Source organism: Zingiber officinale, chromosome 8B, assembly GCF_018446385.1.
Source record: "Zingiber officinale cultivar Zhangliang chromosome 8B, Zo_v1.1, whole genome shotgun sequence".
NCBI lineage: Eukaryota > Viridiplantae > Streptophyta > Magnoliopsida > Zingiberales > Zingiberaceae > Zingiber > Zingiber officinale.
In genome coordinates this window covers 48,014,586-48,031,558 of record NC_056001.1, presented here as the reverse complement: position 1 = coordinate 48,031,558, position 16,973 = coordinate 48,014,586, and the positions used below count along the sequence as shown (strand labels likewise).

At 50.1% G+C, this 16,973-nt stretch overlaps 1 protein-coding gene across 1 annotated transcript; it reads left to right on the top strand.

Annotated features, from left to right (window-relative positions):
- Positions 1 to 13,722: 13,722 nt before the first annotated feature.
- On the top strand, positions 13,723 to 16,591 carry LOC122015497 (G-type lectin S-receptor-like serine/threonine-protein kinase At1g34300). The gene has a single exon (XM_042572416.1). It carries the CDS (start codon positions 13,785 to 13,787, stop codon positions 16,485 to 16,487), a length of 2,703 nt encoding a protein of 900 aa, XP_042428350.1. The 5' UTR covers positions 13,723 to 13,784; the 3' UTR covers positions 16,488 to 16,591.
- The last annotated feature ends 382 nt before the right edge of the window (positions 16,592 to 16,973 follow it).

Sequence of the window (16,973 nt, the reverse complement as noted above, 5' to 3'; positions counted from 1 at the left end):
CTCATTATGGCCTAGCTTCACTCATCAGGACTTCCACCACCTAGCTTTACTCACTAGGGCCTGGCTTCACTCACCAGGACTTCCATTACCTAACTTCACTCACTAGGGCTTGACTTGACTCACCAGGACTTCCACCACCTAGCTTCACTCACGAGGGTCTGGCTTCACTCACCAGGACTTCCATTACCTAGCTTCACTCACTAGGCCCCGACTTCACTCAACAGGATTTTCACCTTGCCTAACCTCCAGTTAGGACTAGTCACTCAGTAGACTTCTTACTTGTCTCTCCTTTGGTTAGGACTTACCTTTGCTAGTCATCTAGTCCTATCTAGACTTCTCTCTTCCAAATATCAAGTCCTGCTTGGATCAACCCTTGGTCAAACTAATCAGACTTAGGTGCATTGTCAAACATCAAAACCGTAGAGGTCGATTGCACCAACGGCTCAAACAAAACAAATGTAGAAAGTCTTCATGTAACCATTTATGGATTTTGAAGTGTCGGCCGCTCAATTTGGTGAAGTATGAGATAAAAGAGGGATCATGCTTATAATTCCCTAAATTAGGAAGGGGATGAAGGAAAGATTGTCATGCAGTCAACCAAATGGTGGGCTCAGGCATTTCAATGAAAAAGAAACGTGACTTCCAGCCCTTGTTCGAAGAGGGCATACCTATAAGTACCCCATGGTAGTTTTGATGTGATCAACCAAGTCAAGTTAGGTCATGTTGTATTTTGATTCTTATGTCTAAGTGTGCAAGAACTTAAGAGCATAAGAAGTCAGGCGAGAGACATAGCTAGGGAGAAGGACGACACAAAAAAGAGTTGATAGACTTGATGTGTCTGAGAGATGAGGTCTTGCGAAAGAGTACATTAGTGGACGAGAAGAAAGTGTGCGATGTTTCCAAGGGATGAGAAGCCAGAGCAGAAGATTGCTCGAGAAGGCTGGAAGATGGGTTCGGGTGATCCTAATTCCGGATGACCGAAATCACCCAAGCGAACGAAATTAGAGTAAAAGGCCGAACAAAAAGTCAACTCAGAGTTGACTCTTATCCGAGCGTCTGGAGTCTGGCACCCGGACCACTTTGGTGCCTCGGGAGTGCCACGACGACTCAACACTGTGGATCAAGGTCAGAAATGGTCCGGGTGCTCGGAGCGGGTCTGGGCGCCAGGAGCCGAATAAAACTTTATCCCTTGCCCGTTATGTAGCCATTTGTGAGAAGATGTGATTTGTCACACTAGGGGCGCTCGGAGAGGGTCTAGGTGCCCGAACCATGCCACGTCAGCAAACGGTCAGTTTCGACCAGTGGACTATAAATAGAGCCCTGGTCTTCTCCATTTCGAATAACACACTTTGTACTTCGAATCTCTTTCTATTTTTCACTTCCAAGCTTTATTTCCGTGTACGAGGTTTCGCCGCCTCCAACGTTTTGTTCGAGAAGGAGATCCTCATAATGAGCTTATTTTCCTTGAAGTAGCAATTCTCTGATTGTCAACCAAGTAAATTGTTTGTCTCATACTCCTCTTAATTCTATTATTATTTATTGAAGTGTGTAATTGTTTAAAGCCTGATAGTTTGAGAAAGGTATTTACTATTTTTATTATGCAGAGAAATTCACTCTCCTCTTGTCGGCCACAAGGGACCTATAATGCATTCGAAGAACACTAATTTCAAACGAGATTGGAAAAGGAAGACCCCATAGTTCCAATTTCTTGGGATAAGAAAACAAAAAGAAATTTCAGAAGGGGGTCGGGGGAATGTTGTATAGAAGAAATAACATGAACGTGTCGCACAAGGCGCGGATGACATTCGGAGCGAACTATTGCAAAGGGATGTTAAAGTATCAACTCACCTCTGACAAGAATGGGGGACAAGAAAATGAAGATCGGCTGCTAATTAGTCCTTAAAGAAGGTGATGTGGTTAGTAGAGGGATGATGAGGATGGACATCGGAGGAAGGGATGACAATATGATAATTCTCAGGGATTTCATATCAAAAACATATGTAAGCTTTATCAACAGTGTCAAAATCTGAATGGGTTAGAGTGTATCAGGGGGTGAAAGATTCTTGAGCCATGAAAGGAGGCAAAAAGACCAAAGAACGAACAACTTATTGATCGCTTAAGCAAGGAGAAGAAGGAAGCTATGAACGAGAGGTCGTTGGAAAGGAAATCGGAGAAGACGAAAGGTGAAGTGCTGAGAAGATGGGTCATTTAGGGTTTTTATAGGGTGTAGCTTAATCACAACCGTTGGATCAAGAGGGCGTGCTCTTGGAGGATCGTTGGTTTGCTAGGAAAAATATGTCGTTGAGTCGTACGAAGAGGAGTGCGTCAGAGGCCATTTTAGGGGATGAGGAGTAGTGGCACATGGCATTCACCCATAAATAGGTATTTATTATGGAAGTGATAGCCAAATCATTCTAGTCAACCATCCTTTGACAGTCAAGTTTTGAAAAATGCTGCTAAGTGTGTAAGGCATGAGGGAGAATAGGCATTCCCGGACGACCCTAGTGAAAGGAATATGTGGATAAAAATTAGACTTGAGTCAAGTCAGTCGGCTATACCTCTTTCGACTAGACTTGAAGGGAAGACTAGTGATACAGATTATAACGAGCGAACCCAGAAGATAACATGGCGGTCGAGGTAAAGGTGACGTGATGGTCAAAGTCAAAATGACATGGCAGTCAAGGTCAAGGTGACACTGCGATCAAAGTCAAGGAAAGAGAATATTCCCCACTTGGATTCGTCACTCACTAAGCACTAAGGCTCTCAGCTCAAGCCCAACTGGGTTGTGGACCGGGCGAGAGGGGGACGACTGACCGAGTTTAAAAGCGATTGGATAGGCTAGCCGGAAGGTTAGACCTACCTTATAGCAAACCCGCCACATGGGCAGGCAGAATAAGGGCCAGTTCCGAATGGTTATTGATCATGTCCGAACCAAGAGTCAACGGACGCTGGGCACGTGGCGCCCCCTCGCTAGATCCTCGAATGCTCCGGCGAACCTGCAACCAAACCGAGCCGGGAGGGGTGTCCCGGCGACGGCCCTCCGACGCTCAAGTCAGGCGAGGAATAGATGAAGAAGGTGGCTCCAGAATGAGGACTCACGTACCTCCGGTTGAAGAAGTGGAGGCCTTATATAGACTTCTGAGGAGGCTGATGCACATATACCGAGGCACACACACGTGTCCCCAGCCCATACCCAGCATGGGCTTGTCAGAGGAACTTGCCTGACTCCTTACTGCTACAGTATGAGCACGTCTTTGATGGGACAGTGAGCTCACGTCCTAAGATTCTGCGTGTCATCTGCTGTCAGAAGATGTTTCTATCCCTGCCTTTTCTTACTCTCCGTCGAGCGTCCGGCCGGTCGGCGGTTTCCTCGCGTCCGACCGGTCGGATGTGATGATCTGCTCGGGAGATTCTCGGTCATGTGCTCTAGACTTCGCAGTGTTGATGTTTTATTCCTTCGGCTGAGCCGGCCATCCGCTCGGCACTACCTACTGTTCATCATGAGCGTCGGAACCCCGTCTCCGGCGGGGTGTATTGCTTCCGCTCGGAAGCCTCAGCCAGTCGTCGTCCTCATTATCCGCTCGGCCAAGCTTATGGTTGGCTTATTGCCTTTGGATCTCCTCGTGGGGTTGACTCTGCTGAATGGGGTCCCCCCCTCTTACTCCCGGATCACTTGCCTCCCCTTCAAGTCTAGTCGAAGGAGGCAGATGAGTCCGACTGACTGGACTATGTGTCCGAGCGGGCGGTCGTCGCCTTACCATCACCTATGATATTCCTTGAGCCGTTCGGCCCTTATACCGGATTCAGCCGCTCGGCTCTTCGTTTTGGATGCCTTGTTGTTCAACGTGGATGTTTGCTTGTCTAAATCTTCTCGAAAATCGCACAAATCCTTTCCATTAAGTCGCAGCATGCGCGGTATGGGCGCATTAATTGCGCCTAGTGGTAAGGCGCCATGTGGCTCTTCTCGCGTGGCAGCGATGATCCGTACGATGGGACGCCGGTCATTTTGAAATGGACGGTTGGATGATGACCTCGTCTCTTCTACTTTCGCCGAAGCGGTCAAGGTCACCATGACGTACTTGAAGAAGGGTGGCCACCTTCCTGAGGGAATGCATATTCCCGCCTCTGACCTGGCGACCATGATTGATGATATCCCGGACGCCTTCTTTAATTTTGAAGACCAGGAGTGAGGCGAGTTCTTTCAAGTGCTTTCTGTATTTCATCCGCTCGGCGGATGTAAAATTTTTTGTACGTGCCGTTCGGCCTCCTTATGTTCCTTTGCTTGTATTTGTTTGCCCTTCATTGTCTCCTTTTAGTGTGTTGCTGCTTATTCGTAGAATCAGTTGGGCTCCCCATGTTTCCTACTAAACAACTGATCAGGTTAATCGGTAGACTCGTTTTCCTCGAAATCGTTTAACGCTTGGCTATACTGTTTGCATCCAGTGAATGCGAAGTATTGACGAGCTGATGGCCGTTTGGCCGTTCGGCCATAATCAATTTAGTACTTGCGGCGAACGCTCGTTTTTTGGCGTCCTTAGTTCCGTCCAGTAAGTTCACAGTCGCGGATGTTTATAGCCGATCGGCGCGGCTCTCGATCTTTAACGACGGTGCTCGTCGGTTCGTTCGCTCGGATTATTTATAGACGCCGGCTCGTCTCTCGATATTTAACGTCGGAGCTCGACGGCACGGATATTTATAGCCGGTCGGCGCGGCTATACGGTTTAACGTCTGGGCTAGACGGCTTATAGCCGATAGGCGCGGCTCTCGATTTTTAACGACGGGGCTCGTCGGCGCGGATGTTTATAGCCGATCGGCGCGGCTCTCGATTTTTAACGACGGGGCTCGTCGGCGCGGATGTTTATAGCCGATCGGCGCGGCTCTCAATTTTTAACGACGGGGCTCGTCGGCGCGGATGTTTATAGCCGGTCGGCGCGGCTCTCGATTTTTAACGACGGGGCTCGTCGGCGCGGATGTTTATAGCCGATCGGCGCGGCTCTCGATTTTTAACGACGGGGCTCGTCGGCGCGGATGTTTATAGCCGGTCAGCGCGGCTCTACGGTTTAACGTCTGGGCTAGACGGCCTTCAAGGCTAACTCCTTACCAGGTCAAGCGACCTTGGCCTTCATAACTTATCCCGTGCTTGAACAAATTTTATGCCCATCCGAACGGCACGGGTCATTTGCTTACGAATCTAAATGCATACGCCGTTCAGCGGAGAATGCTCAATATGTTTTCATCTTTTTGCTCCCTAGCTTGGAGAACGTACTCCTGGCCGAACGACTCAGGGTCTGCTTCGTCGAGCATTTTGGCTAGGATAATTTACCTCCGTCCGAATGGTACGGGGCCTTCAATTTTCGAGCGCTTGGCTCGACCCATTTACCTCCGGCCGAGCGGCTCAGGGCCTTCGTTCTTTTGTTGGCGGTGCCTTATTTGTTCTCTTGAATTTTCGTTTCTGCATTTCAAGTATTCAGTCGAAAAAAGTACACGAGATGATTTACATAGGCACACCTTTCACCCTGCCCGGTAAGGCTGGAGGTGGTTCGCGCTCCACGGCCTATCTAGCTGCCGACCTTCCTCATCCTCCAAATAATACGCACCCGAGCGGAGCTTCTCGATGATTTTGAAGGGACCTGCCCACGGGGCTTCAAGCTTGCCGACGTCGCCGGCCGGCTTGACTTTCTTCCAGACAAGATCGCCAACCTGGAATGATCTGGGAATGACGCGCCGGTTGTAGTTTTGCTTCATCCGCTGACGGTATGCCATCAGCCGAACGGATGCCTTGGCTCGCTCTTCGTCAATCAAATCCAGCTCCATGTTCCTCCGCTCGGCGTTGCCTTCATCGTACAATTGGACCCGGACGGACTCGACGCCTACTTCAACCGGAATGACGGCTTCACCGCCGTACACCAAATGAAAAGGTGTAACGCCCGTTCCTTCCTTAGGAGTTGTTCGGATGGCCCATAGAACGCCCGGCACTTCATCCGGCCAACTTCCTCCCAAGTGGTCGAGCCGAGCGCGCAGGATACGGAGAATTTCCCGATTGGCTACTTCGGCTTGACCGTTACTTTGGGGGTAAGCCACGGACGTGAAGTGTTGCTCGATGCCGTAGCTTTTGCACCAATCTTCTAGCATCTTCCCTGTGAACTGCCGCCCGTTGTCGGACATTAGTCGGCGAGGGATGCCGAACCGACAAATGATGTGTTGCCAGATGAATTTTTTAACCATTTGTTCAGTGATCTTTGCTAGTGGCTCGGCCTCCACCCACTTGGAGAAATAATCGACCGCCACCAGCAAAAATTTCCTCTGCCCGGTCGCCATCGGAAAAGGACCGACAATATCCATTCTCCATTGGTCGAACGGGCATGAAACGCTTGACGCCTTCATTTCTTCGGCCGGTCGGTGGGAGAAGTTGTGATACTTCTGGCATGAAAGGCAGGTAGATACTGTCTGAGAGGCATCTGTTTGTAAAGTTGGCCAAAAGTATCCGGCCAAGAGGATCTTCTTGGCCAACGAGCGCCCGCCCGGATGACCCCCGCATGATCCTTGATGTACTTCCTGGAAGATGTAAGCTGAGTCCTCCGAGCTTACACATTTCAGCAACGGGCGCGAGAAAGCTTTCTTGTAAAGCTGATCTCCGATGAGTGTAAACCGACCGGCTCTTCTTCTGAGGAGCCGGGCTGTATATTCATCGGAGGGTGTGGTGCCCGAACGGAGAAATTCTATAATAGGTGTCCTCCAGTCGCTTGGAAACGTGAGGCCTTGCATCCGATCGACGTGCGCCACTAGCAGTACTTTTCCAATTGGTTGCTGAATGGCAACTTGCGTTATTGAACTCGCGAGTTTGGCTAACTCGTCTGCTGCCTAGTTCTCCGTTCGGGGGATCTTCTGTATAAGAACCTCTCGGAAAGTAGCTTTGAGTTTTTCAAAGGCCTCAACGTAGAGTTTAAGCCGAACACTGTTGATTTCAAAGGTGCCAGAAAGTTGTTGAGCGGCCAACTGTGAATCCGAATAGAGAGTCACCCGACCGGCACCCACATGCCGGGCTGCCTGCAATCCGGCTATGAGGGCCTCATACTCTGCTTCGTTGTTGGTAGCTTTGTAATCCAGCCGGACGGATAGGTGCATCTTCTCTTCTTGAGGTGAGAGCAGCAATATTCCAATCCCGCTTCCGAGCCGAGTGGAGGACCCATCCACATATATTCTCCACATAGCTTCCGGCTCTGGCCTTTGCACTTCGGTCACAAAATCAGCCAAGGATTGTGCTTTAATCGCCGAGCGGGGCTGGTATTGGATGTCAAATTCACTTAGTTCTGTCGTCCACTTGATGAGCCGTCCGGACGCCTCTGGATTTAAAAGTACCCTTCCCAGTGGGCTGTTCATCCGGACAATGATGGTATGCGCCAAGAAATATGGTCGAAGTCGTCGAGCGGCTAGAACCAAAGCAAAGGTCCACTTTTCGAGCCCAGTGTAACGAGATTCAGCATCTTTTAAAATGTGGCTCAGAAAATACACCGGCTGCTCTTCGCCGCTCGCCCTCACAAGTGCTGAGCCTACAGCATGCTCAGTTGACGACAGATAAACATAAAGTGACTCACCCCCGATCGGCTTGGCAAGTACAGGCAGAGAATTCAGATATGTTTTCAATTCTTCGAACGCTCGGTCACATTCTTCATCCTACTGGAACTTAGTAGCCTTGCGCAGGATCTTGAAGAATGGTAGGCTCCGGTCGGCGGTTTTGGAGATGAATCTGGACAAAGCAGTTATCCGACCGGTCAACCGCTGCACTTCCCTTGTATTTCTTGGAGGCGGCATGTCTTGTAGAGCCTTCACCTTGCTGGGATTTGCTTCGATTCCCCGCTCGGTCACTATGTACCCCAAGAAACGCCCTCCTTTTGCTCCGAACAAGCACTTCTGGGGATTTAACTTGACTCCATATTTGCGTAGCGTTCGGAAGGTTTCTTCCATGTCTTTGAAGAGATCAACCGCTCGGACTGATTTGATAAGAATGTCGTCCACATAGACTTCCAGATTCCGCCCGATCTGCTCCCTGAACACTTTGTTCATCAAGCGTTGATAGGTGGCCCCGGCATTCTTCAATCCGAACGGCATCACATTGTAGCAATATGTGCCGTCGGCAGTCACGAAGCTGACTTTTTCTTGATCTTCACGGGCGAGCGGCACTTGATGATAGCCTTGGTAGGCGTCGAGCATACATATTAACTCGTAGCCGGCCGTATAGTCCACCAGCTGATCTATCCGGGGCAGGGGATAAAAATCTTTGGGGCATGCTTTGTTGAAGTCCCGAAAGTCGATGCAGACTCTCCACTTGCCGCCCGGCTTGGAGACTAATACTACGTTAGCCAGCCAACTCGGGAACTGCACTTCTCGTATGTGGCCGGCCTCCAGAAGCTTCTCGACTTCCGCCCGGATGATGGAATTCTGCTCGGCACTGAAATCTCTTTTTCTCTGCTTCACTGGCCGTGCGTCCGGTCGGACATGCAACTCATGCTGCGCTAGGCTCGGCGAAATTCCGGGCAACTCATGTGTCGACCAGACGAAGACATCGTGATTTCGTTGGAGGCATTGGATCAGTTCCTCCTTCTGCTCCTCCTCCAGATCAGAGGCGATAAAAGTCGTGGCCTCCGATCGGGTCGGATGGATCTGAACCTCCTCCTTTTCATCATAAATTAAAGCAGGAGGTTTCTCGGTTATGGCATGTACCTCGATTCGGGGCGCCTTCCGAGCGGAACAGGCTTCTGCTCGGATCATCTCTATATAGCACCGCCGAGCTGCTAGCTGATCTCCACGTACTTCTCCTACTTTGTCCTCCACGGGGAACTTGACCTTCTGATGGAAGGTTGAGACGACTGCTCGGAATTCACTGAGCGTCGGTCGTCCCAAAATGACGTTGTAGGACGAAGGAGAGTCGACCACCACGAAGTTTATTGTCCTGGTCCTCCTGAGTGACTCTTCTCCCAATGAGGTAGCCAGCCGGATCTGTCCGACCGGCTGAACTTCGTTGCCCGTAAACCCGTAGAGGGGGGTCGTCATGGGCTGCAGCTCGGCTCGATCAATTTGCAGCTGATCGAACACCTTCCTGAATATGATGTTGACCGAGCTCCCTATGTCAACAAATACGCGGTGAATAGTGTAATTTGCTATTACCGCTTTAATGAGCAGAGCGTCGTCGTGGGGCACTTCAACTCCTTGTAAGTCCCCGGGCCCGAAAGTGATTTCCGGTCCACTTGCCCGCTCTTGGCTACAACCGACCGCGTGGATCTGGAGCTGTCGGACGCCCGCCTTTCTGGCTCGGTTGGAGTCTCCTCTGGTCGGCCCACCAGCAATAACGTTGATCTCGCCTCGGGAAGTATTGCTTCTATTTTCCTCTTCCCGCGCGGACGGCCGAGATCGTTCTCTTGACGCTCGGCGATTCTCCTGCCTTGGAGATCGGTGCCGATCGGGCGTCTGTTGATGTCGCCTCTCGGTACGAGTCCGGTCAGCTTCATGGGTCCTTTGTCTCCTGTCGATGGGAGGTGACCGTCGTTCGGCATTCCTGGGAACGGGATTGGCCACGAAGGGAAGACTTCGACAATCCTTCGTGTTGTGTGTATCCGTCCGGTGGAAGGAGCAGAACATAGGGGTCCATCTCTTCTTTGGCTTGGGCCGAGCGGCAGCCACTTCTTGTACGTGCGATCTGGCGTGGGGGGATCGGATTGCTTCGGCCCTCGGTCCTCTAGGTGGCTGCTGAGCGGCGTGCTGTTTCCGCTCGGCATGAATAGGTGCCCGCTCGGTGGGAGTTTCCTTTTTCCGGGCGGCTTGCGCTTCTTCCACGTTTATGTATTCGTTGGCCCGATGTAGCATATGATCATAATCTCGGGGCGGCTTTCGGATGAGCGACCGGAAGAAGTCCACATCCACAAGGCCTTGTGTGAAGGCATTCATCATCGTCTCCGCTGTGGCCGTTGGAATATCCATCGCCACTTGATTGAATCGCTGGATGTAAGCTCGCAGCGACTCTCTCGGCTCTTGCTTGATGGCAAACAAGCTGACACTTGTCTTCTGATAACGTCGACTGCTGGCGAAGTGGTGGAGGAAGGCCGTTCGGAAGTCCTTGAAGCTAGTGATGGATCCGTCCGGCAGCCTCCGAAACCACCGTTGAGCCGATCCCGAGAGAGTTGTAAGAAAGACTCGGCACTTTACTCCATCGGTGTATTGATGGAGCGTGGCTGTGTTATCAAACTTACCCAGATGATCATCCGGGTCCGTTGTTCCATTGTACTCGTCGATCGTCGGAGGCACGTAGTGCTTTGGTAGAGGGTCTTGTAGAATAGCCTCCGAGAATTGGCGATTGATCCGTTCGGGGGATGAGTTCGCACGGGGGGCTTTCCCTTTTCTGTCATCCCGCCTTGGCATTTCGTCTGAAGAAGATCCTCTATCTCTTCGAGCTGGTGCGGCTTCAGGGGTGAGAAATAAGGCCCGATGGAATGCGACGGTGGCCTGAGGTGCTTCCGCTCGGCCACCCGACGCAGATGTTGCTTGTTGCTCCGGCCGCTCGGCCGCTGCTTTCTGTTTTTGCTCCACAAGTTTGGCGGCCCTCATCTCGACCAGAGCGTCGAGTTCTTCTGTTGAAAGCGCCACCGTGTGTTGTCGTCCAGCCTCGTCCATCGTTCCCGTTCGGATGCAGGAGCGTTCCCACAGACGGCACCAATTTGATCCTGTCCGAACCAAGAGTCAACGGACGTTGGGCACGTGGCGCCCCCTCGCTAGATCCTCGAATGCTCCGGTGAACCTGCAACCAAACCGAGCCGGGAGGGGTGTCCCGGCGACGGCCCTCCGACGCTCAAGTCAGGCGAGGAATAGATGAAGAAGGTGGCTCTAGAATGAGGACTCGCGTACCTCCGGTTGAAGAAGTGGAGGCCTTATATAGACTTCTGAGGAGGCTGATGCACATATACCGAGGCACACACGCGTGTCCCCAGCCCATACCCAGCATGGGCTTGTCAGAGGAACTTGCCTGACTCCTTACTGCTACAGTATGAGCACGTCTTTGATGGGACAGTGAGCTCACGTCTTAAGATTCTGCGTGTCATCTGCTGTCAGAAGATGTTTCTATCCCTGCCTTTTCTTACTCTTCGTCGAGCGTCCGGCCGGTCGGCGGTTTCCTCGCGTCTGGCCGGTCGGATGTGATGATCCGCTCGGGAGATTCTCGATCATGTGTTCTAGACTTCGCAGTGTTGATGTTTTATTCCTTCGGCTGAGCCGGCCATCCGCTCGGCACTACCTACTGTTCATCATGAGCGTCGGAACCCCGTCTCCGGCGGGGTGTATTGCTTCCGCTCGGAAGCCTCAGCCAGTCGTCGTCCTCATTATCCGCTCGGCCAAGCTTATGGTTGGCTTATTGCCTTTGGATCTCCTCGTGGCGTTGACTCTGCTGAATGGGGTCCCCCCCTCTTACTCCCGGATCAGTTATAAATCTCTTTATACATGCTCGATCAGATAAAAGGCTGGTCAGGCCTAAACCACTTAGCCTCACACACCTCTTTATACATGCTTTTCCAGATAAAAAGGTCGGTCGGGCTTAAGACACTTGGTCTCATATTGCTCCCCGAACGGATTTCTAGTACGCCCGATGCAACATATTATTCTCCGGATGAACTTCTACTATTCAACATACATCAGAGCAACTCAATGCCAAAACAGGCACAAAGATGGCCAACCTTATTGGTCGGTTGGGGTATACTCATATTCTCCGAACAGACATCTAGCGGGTTGTGCATAACTAAGCAGTTTAATAATGCAAGGATAAGTAAAAAAAAATAATCAGCCTTATAGTCCGACCGAGATATACCCAACATACAACATCCTAACAACTTGTCATAATAACAACTAGGTGTCATAAAAATATTGAATCTTCTTCAAGGGGTAGTGAGTCTCTCATTAGTTGATCATTTATAACAACATAGTTCTTTAGTGATCTCGACAAGGGCATAAGTTATAAACGACAAAAAATGTATACATATGGATAAATAGAAGATTTTTCGGACAAATATTGCACATTGCCTAAGTGATACACCATCCATTACTTAACAACTTATGACATTTCATGTCACCTTATGATTACGGAAGTTACGAGATGTGGTATATAAAGGAGGTTCTCTCCGTTGACAAGGTACGCTTTTCACAGCATATGAGCCTTATTCTCGTACGAGCATTTTCTCTACTATTCTTTATTCACTCATCCAGACACGTACTAACTTGAGCGTCGAAGGACTTTCGCTAGGGATCTCCTCTCTAATTTTTAGGTACTGGCGTCCTGTTTATTCGTCGAGGTGTACACAAAACTCTCTAACATAGTGAAAAAATCTTACTCCAATCAGCAATCAAGTCATCGTCACCCGCGCATCATCTCAGGATCAATGCATTTTCAATCTGTCACACTTAATTTTCATTGAGAAAACATGCTAGTAATTCTATTCCAAATATCTTCCAAGCATCCTTCAGTAATAAATAACCTACTAGGCTACTAGGTATTCCCAATATCCTTCGGACATCTAATTTTTCAAATATATTTCTTTGAGAATGTGAAGTCCCGATGCCTAGAGGACCAAATAACTGTATAATCATGAGTCATACAAATATTAAGATAGCATTTGATTAAATGATGAGAATGATTATGGGTATGAATTTGATAGTAAAATGGAATGGAAATGAGAATGAAAATGAAATCCACCTAGTTATATGAATTTTGTTGATTCCTATAAATTTAGAAATCATTCTCAAATTGTTATTCACAAACTCACAATCCAAACACTATTTTTTACTATCATTCCATTCTCTCATTCCCAACCCTATCGACTAAACACCCCCTAATTCCTTTACATATTTTTATTATTGCCACGGACAAACTCAACTATCAACAAATTTTTATTAGGGAATCTCCGAAGTTGTGAATTGGAAAAAAAATAAACAAAAAAAGTTTGAACCATATATGACGCAAGGTTTCAAGTTTTAAATTTAAGAGTTATAGTAAAATTTTAAAGTTATTTATTTTTCTCTCGAAATTAATAATACGAGTGTGATCATGTGTGATTTGATAATATAGGGTCTACGAATGATAAATTTTTATATTTTTAAAATAATAGTGATGTAACATATTTAAGATCATTAACTCTAATGAAATGCCTAATGCCTTACCCATTTTCTTCCGCTATCTTCACTTAGTTAATCCGGATTGTAACCCAGAAAGTAGTCTAGCTAATAATATAAATATGTAATATGATGCAAGGTCGAATCACGGTGAAATCATAAAAAATGCTTTTTCACAATGAGAACTTCTTGGATACTGATTTACTTATCAGTATCGATACTTGATCATTCATTCGTTTGGGAATTGGGGGTGAGCAGGGTGACCCTGTGCTGTAGGTTGCCAGCTCAACTTCAGCAGCATTAACGCGAGTGAAATTAATGTATCATTAATACCCTTTCTCTCAGCGAGCTGATGGTCCTCGTCAAATCAGCCGCCGGTGAAAGTCTCGTCGAAAATAAAAAATCACAGTAAAAGTCTGAGACCGACGCCCCCACCACCATCTTCCAATCCGCCCTTCTCCCCGTGTCCCATCCGCATCAGGAGAGGAGAGCAGAGTAAAAGTCCAAATTGTTATCGGTGAGTCTTCTTCCACTCGAGAAACTCTGTGGCCTTCTCGCAGACCATCGCAAGTTTCATCAAGACCCTCTTTCAGCCGCATCCAACGGTGGTGGTCGGAAGACTAAGTCATACCACCCTCATGAGTCACGACTCAACGCACAAGTCTGACCACAGAGCGCCGTGTTACCTCGGCCAAATGCTTCTTCTTCTTCTTCTTCTTCTTCCTAGTATTTCTCCTTCTCCTGTTTTCGGCGTCCATCTCCAATACAGTGGTGTTGAAGGAGAGAGCCCAGGTGGTGATCCGATGAGATCTGGGGGCTTAAAGCTGCTACCTTCCCCTGTTTCGCTGTGGCTGTCGTTTCTGCTGCTCATCAGTTCTTTTTCCATCGTCAGATCACAGGACGTCGCCCTGGGATCGACCCTCACTCCGACGAGCAACTCCTCCTGGGCGTCCCCTGACGGCACTTTCTCCCTCGGCTTCATCTCGGATCCCGATAATCCCTCGCTCTACCTCGCCGCCATCACCTACTCCGGCGGCGTTCCTGTGTGGAGCGCCGGAGGCGCCTCTGTCGACTCCGGAGCCTCCCTCCAGCTTCGCTCGGACGGCGACCTCCGCCTCGTCAACGGCTCCGGCGTTGTCGTTTGGCAGTCCAACACCGCCGGCCGAGGCGTTTCCTCCGCGGCCCTCCGCGACGGTGGCAACTTCGTGCTCAGCAATTCCACCGGCGGCGACATTTGGGACAGCTTCGGGAACCCGACGGACACCATTCTCCAGTTGCAAAGCTTTACCTTGGGTCAGACCCTGCGTTCCGGCGACTACACCTTCTCCCTTGACCGGACGGGAAACCTAACCCTCCTCTGGAACCGTTCCATTTCCTACTTCAACAAAGGGTTCAACTCGACCTTCACCAGCGACCGAAACTTAACCTCCCCCTCTTTGACCCTCCAAACCAACGGCATCGTTTCGCTCATCGACCCCTCTCTCACCACCTCCGTCGCGATCGCCTACAGCAGCGACTACGGCGAGAGTGGCAACTTGATTCGGTTTCTGAAGCTGGATTCCGACGGAAACCTTAGGGTTTACACCGCCGTCAGTGGGAGCAACACGGCCACGGAGAGATGGTCGGCCGTGGAGGACCAGTGCGAGGTCTTCGGATGGTGCGGCAACATGGGCATCTGCAGCTACAACAACACGTCGCCCATCTGCGAGTGCCCCTCCCAGAATTTCGACCTCGTGGATCCAAACAACCCCCGTAAGGGTTGCCAACGACGGACGGATATCCAGGATTGCCCTGGCAACTCCACCATGTTGGATCTTCCCCACACCCAATTCTTAACCTTCCCGCCGGAGATCTCCGCCGAGCAATTTTTCGTCGGCATCACCGCCTGCCGGCTCAACTGCCTCTCCGGCACCTCCTGTGTCGCTTCCACCGCCCTAGCCGACGGCTCTGGTTTCTGCTACTTGAAGGTCTCAAATTTCGTGAGCGGCTATCGGTCCACGGCCCTCCCGAGCACTTCCTTCGTCAAAGTCTGCGCCCCGGCGCTCCGCAATTCCTTCTCCGCTACGACCGAAATCCACTCGGAATCATCAAAGCTCAGGGCATGGCTCGTGGCCGTCCTCATCCTCGCCACAATCGCTTGTTTGATACTCCTCGAGTGGGGCCTGTGGTGGATCTTCTGCCGTAACAGCGCCAAGTACGGGCCTTCGTCGGCGCAGTACGCCCTCCTGGAGTACGCCTCCGGCGCCCCCGTTCAGTTCTCCTTCCGCGAGCTGCAAAGAAGTACCAAGAAATTTAAGGACAAACTGGGCGAAGGCGGATTCGGCGCCGTCTACAAGGGCGTCCTCGCCAACCGAACCCCCGTCGCCGTGAAACAGCTCGAAGGGATCGAGCAGGGCGAGAAGCAGTTTCGGATGGAGGTCGCCACCATCAGCAGCACCCACCACCTCAACCTCGTCCGTCTTATCGGATTCTGCTCCGAAGGCCGGCACCGTCTCCTTGTCTACGAGTTCATGAAGAACGGCTCCCTCGACGGCGCCCTCTTCTCCGGCGACGCGTCCGGGAAGCTACCGTGGCCCGCTAGGTTCAGCGTCGCGGTCGGGACCGCCAAGGGAATCACTTACTTGCACGAAGAATGCCGGGATTGCATCGTCCATTGCGACATCAAGCCGGAGAACATCCTCCTCGACGAAAACAACACGGCGAAGGTTTCCGATTTCGGGCTGGCGAAGCTGGTGCACCCGAAAGATCACCGGCAGCGGACGTTGACCAGCGTCAGGGGAACCAGGGGCTACCTGGCGCCGGAATGGCTCGCCAATCTCCCCATCACCTCCAAGTCCGACGTCTACAGCTACGGGATGGTGTTGCTGGAGATCGTCAGCGGCCGGCGCAACTTCGACGTCGCCGACGACACCGACCGGAAAAAGTTCTCTGTATGGGCTTATGAGGAGTTCGAAGAGGGGAGAGTGGGGAACATCGTGGACAAGAGGCTGAACGAGCAGGAGGTGGACATGGAGCAGCTGGAGAGGGCGGCCATGGTGAGTTTCTGGTGCATCCAAGAGCAGCCGTCGCATAGGCCGTCGATGGGGAAGGTGGTGCAGATGTTGGAAGGGGTCTTGGAGATCGAGAGGCCTCCTGCTCCCAAGGTCACGGATGGTTCCATGCCTGTTCCCACCACGACTAGTAGTCTGGGTACTAGTGCGAGTGTTTTCGAGGCTTACTCTCCGGCGGCGCCACCCTTGTCGAGCTTATCGCAGTCGATGACCAGCTTGTCGTCGATTTCCAAGAGGAATCCGGAGAAGACGACGATCTCGCTCCTCTCCACCGATATTTCTTCACTGTAACTGAGTCATAAACTTGGAAAATAGATGGCATATTGTTAATTTCAAGAATGCCAGCAGTTGTTTCAATGTCAAGATCTAACTGTCTGATCGGCGCATTTGGTATTTATACGAGTGCTTTGTTATAATAATAGATTTTGAAATCAATTTTTAACTGATGCCAATATATCGTTGAGCTGTGCTAACTGCTAAGATAAATAACCTATTTATCTTTTTGAATCGCTCTTTACCTTTTTTTTGCTACAATGTCCATATTTAACGGTAAGAAATTCTTTAAAAAAATCAAGTTTAAATAATTTAAATATTTAACTTTGTTTTTTTTAATTCTTATCACAAATTGATTTTCTCATGTAAAAGATACTGCGCTAATCCTTTTTTAGAATGCGTGGAGTCACCTTGAAGGGCCATTAGATGACAAGTTTACCCTTTTTGCTTCAATGTCAAGATTTAACGGTAATAAACTCTAAAAAAATAATTCAAGTTTAAATA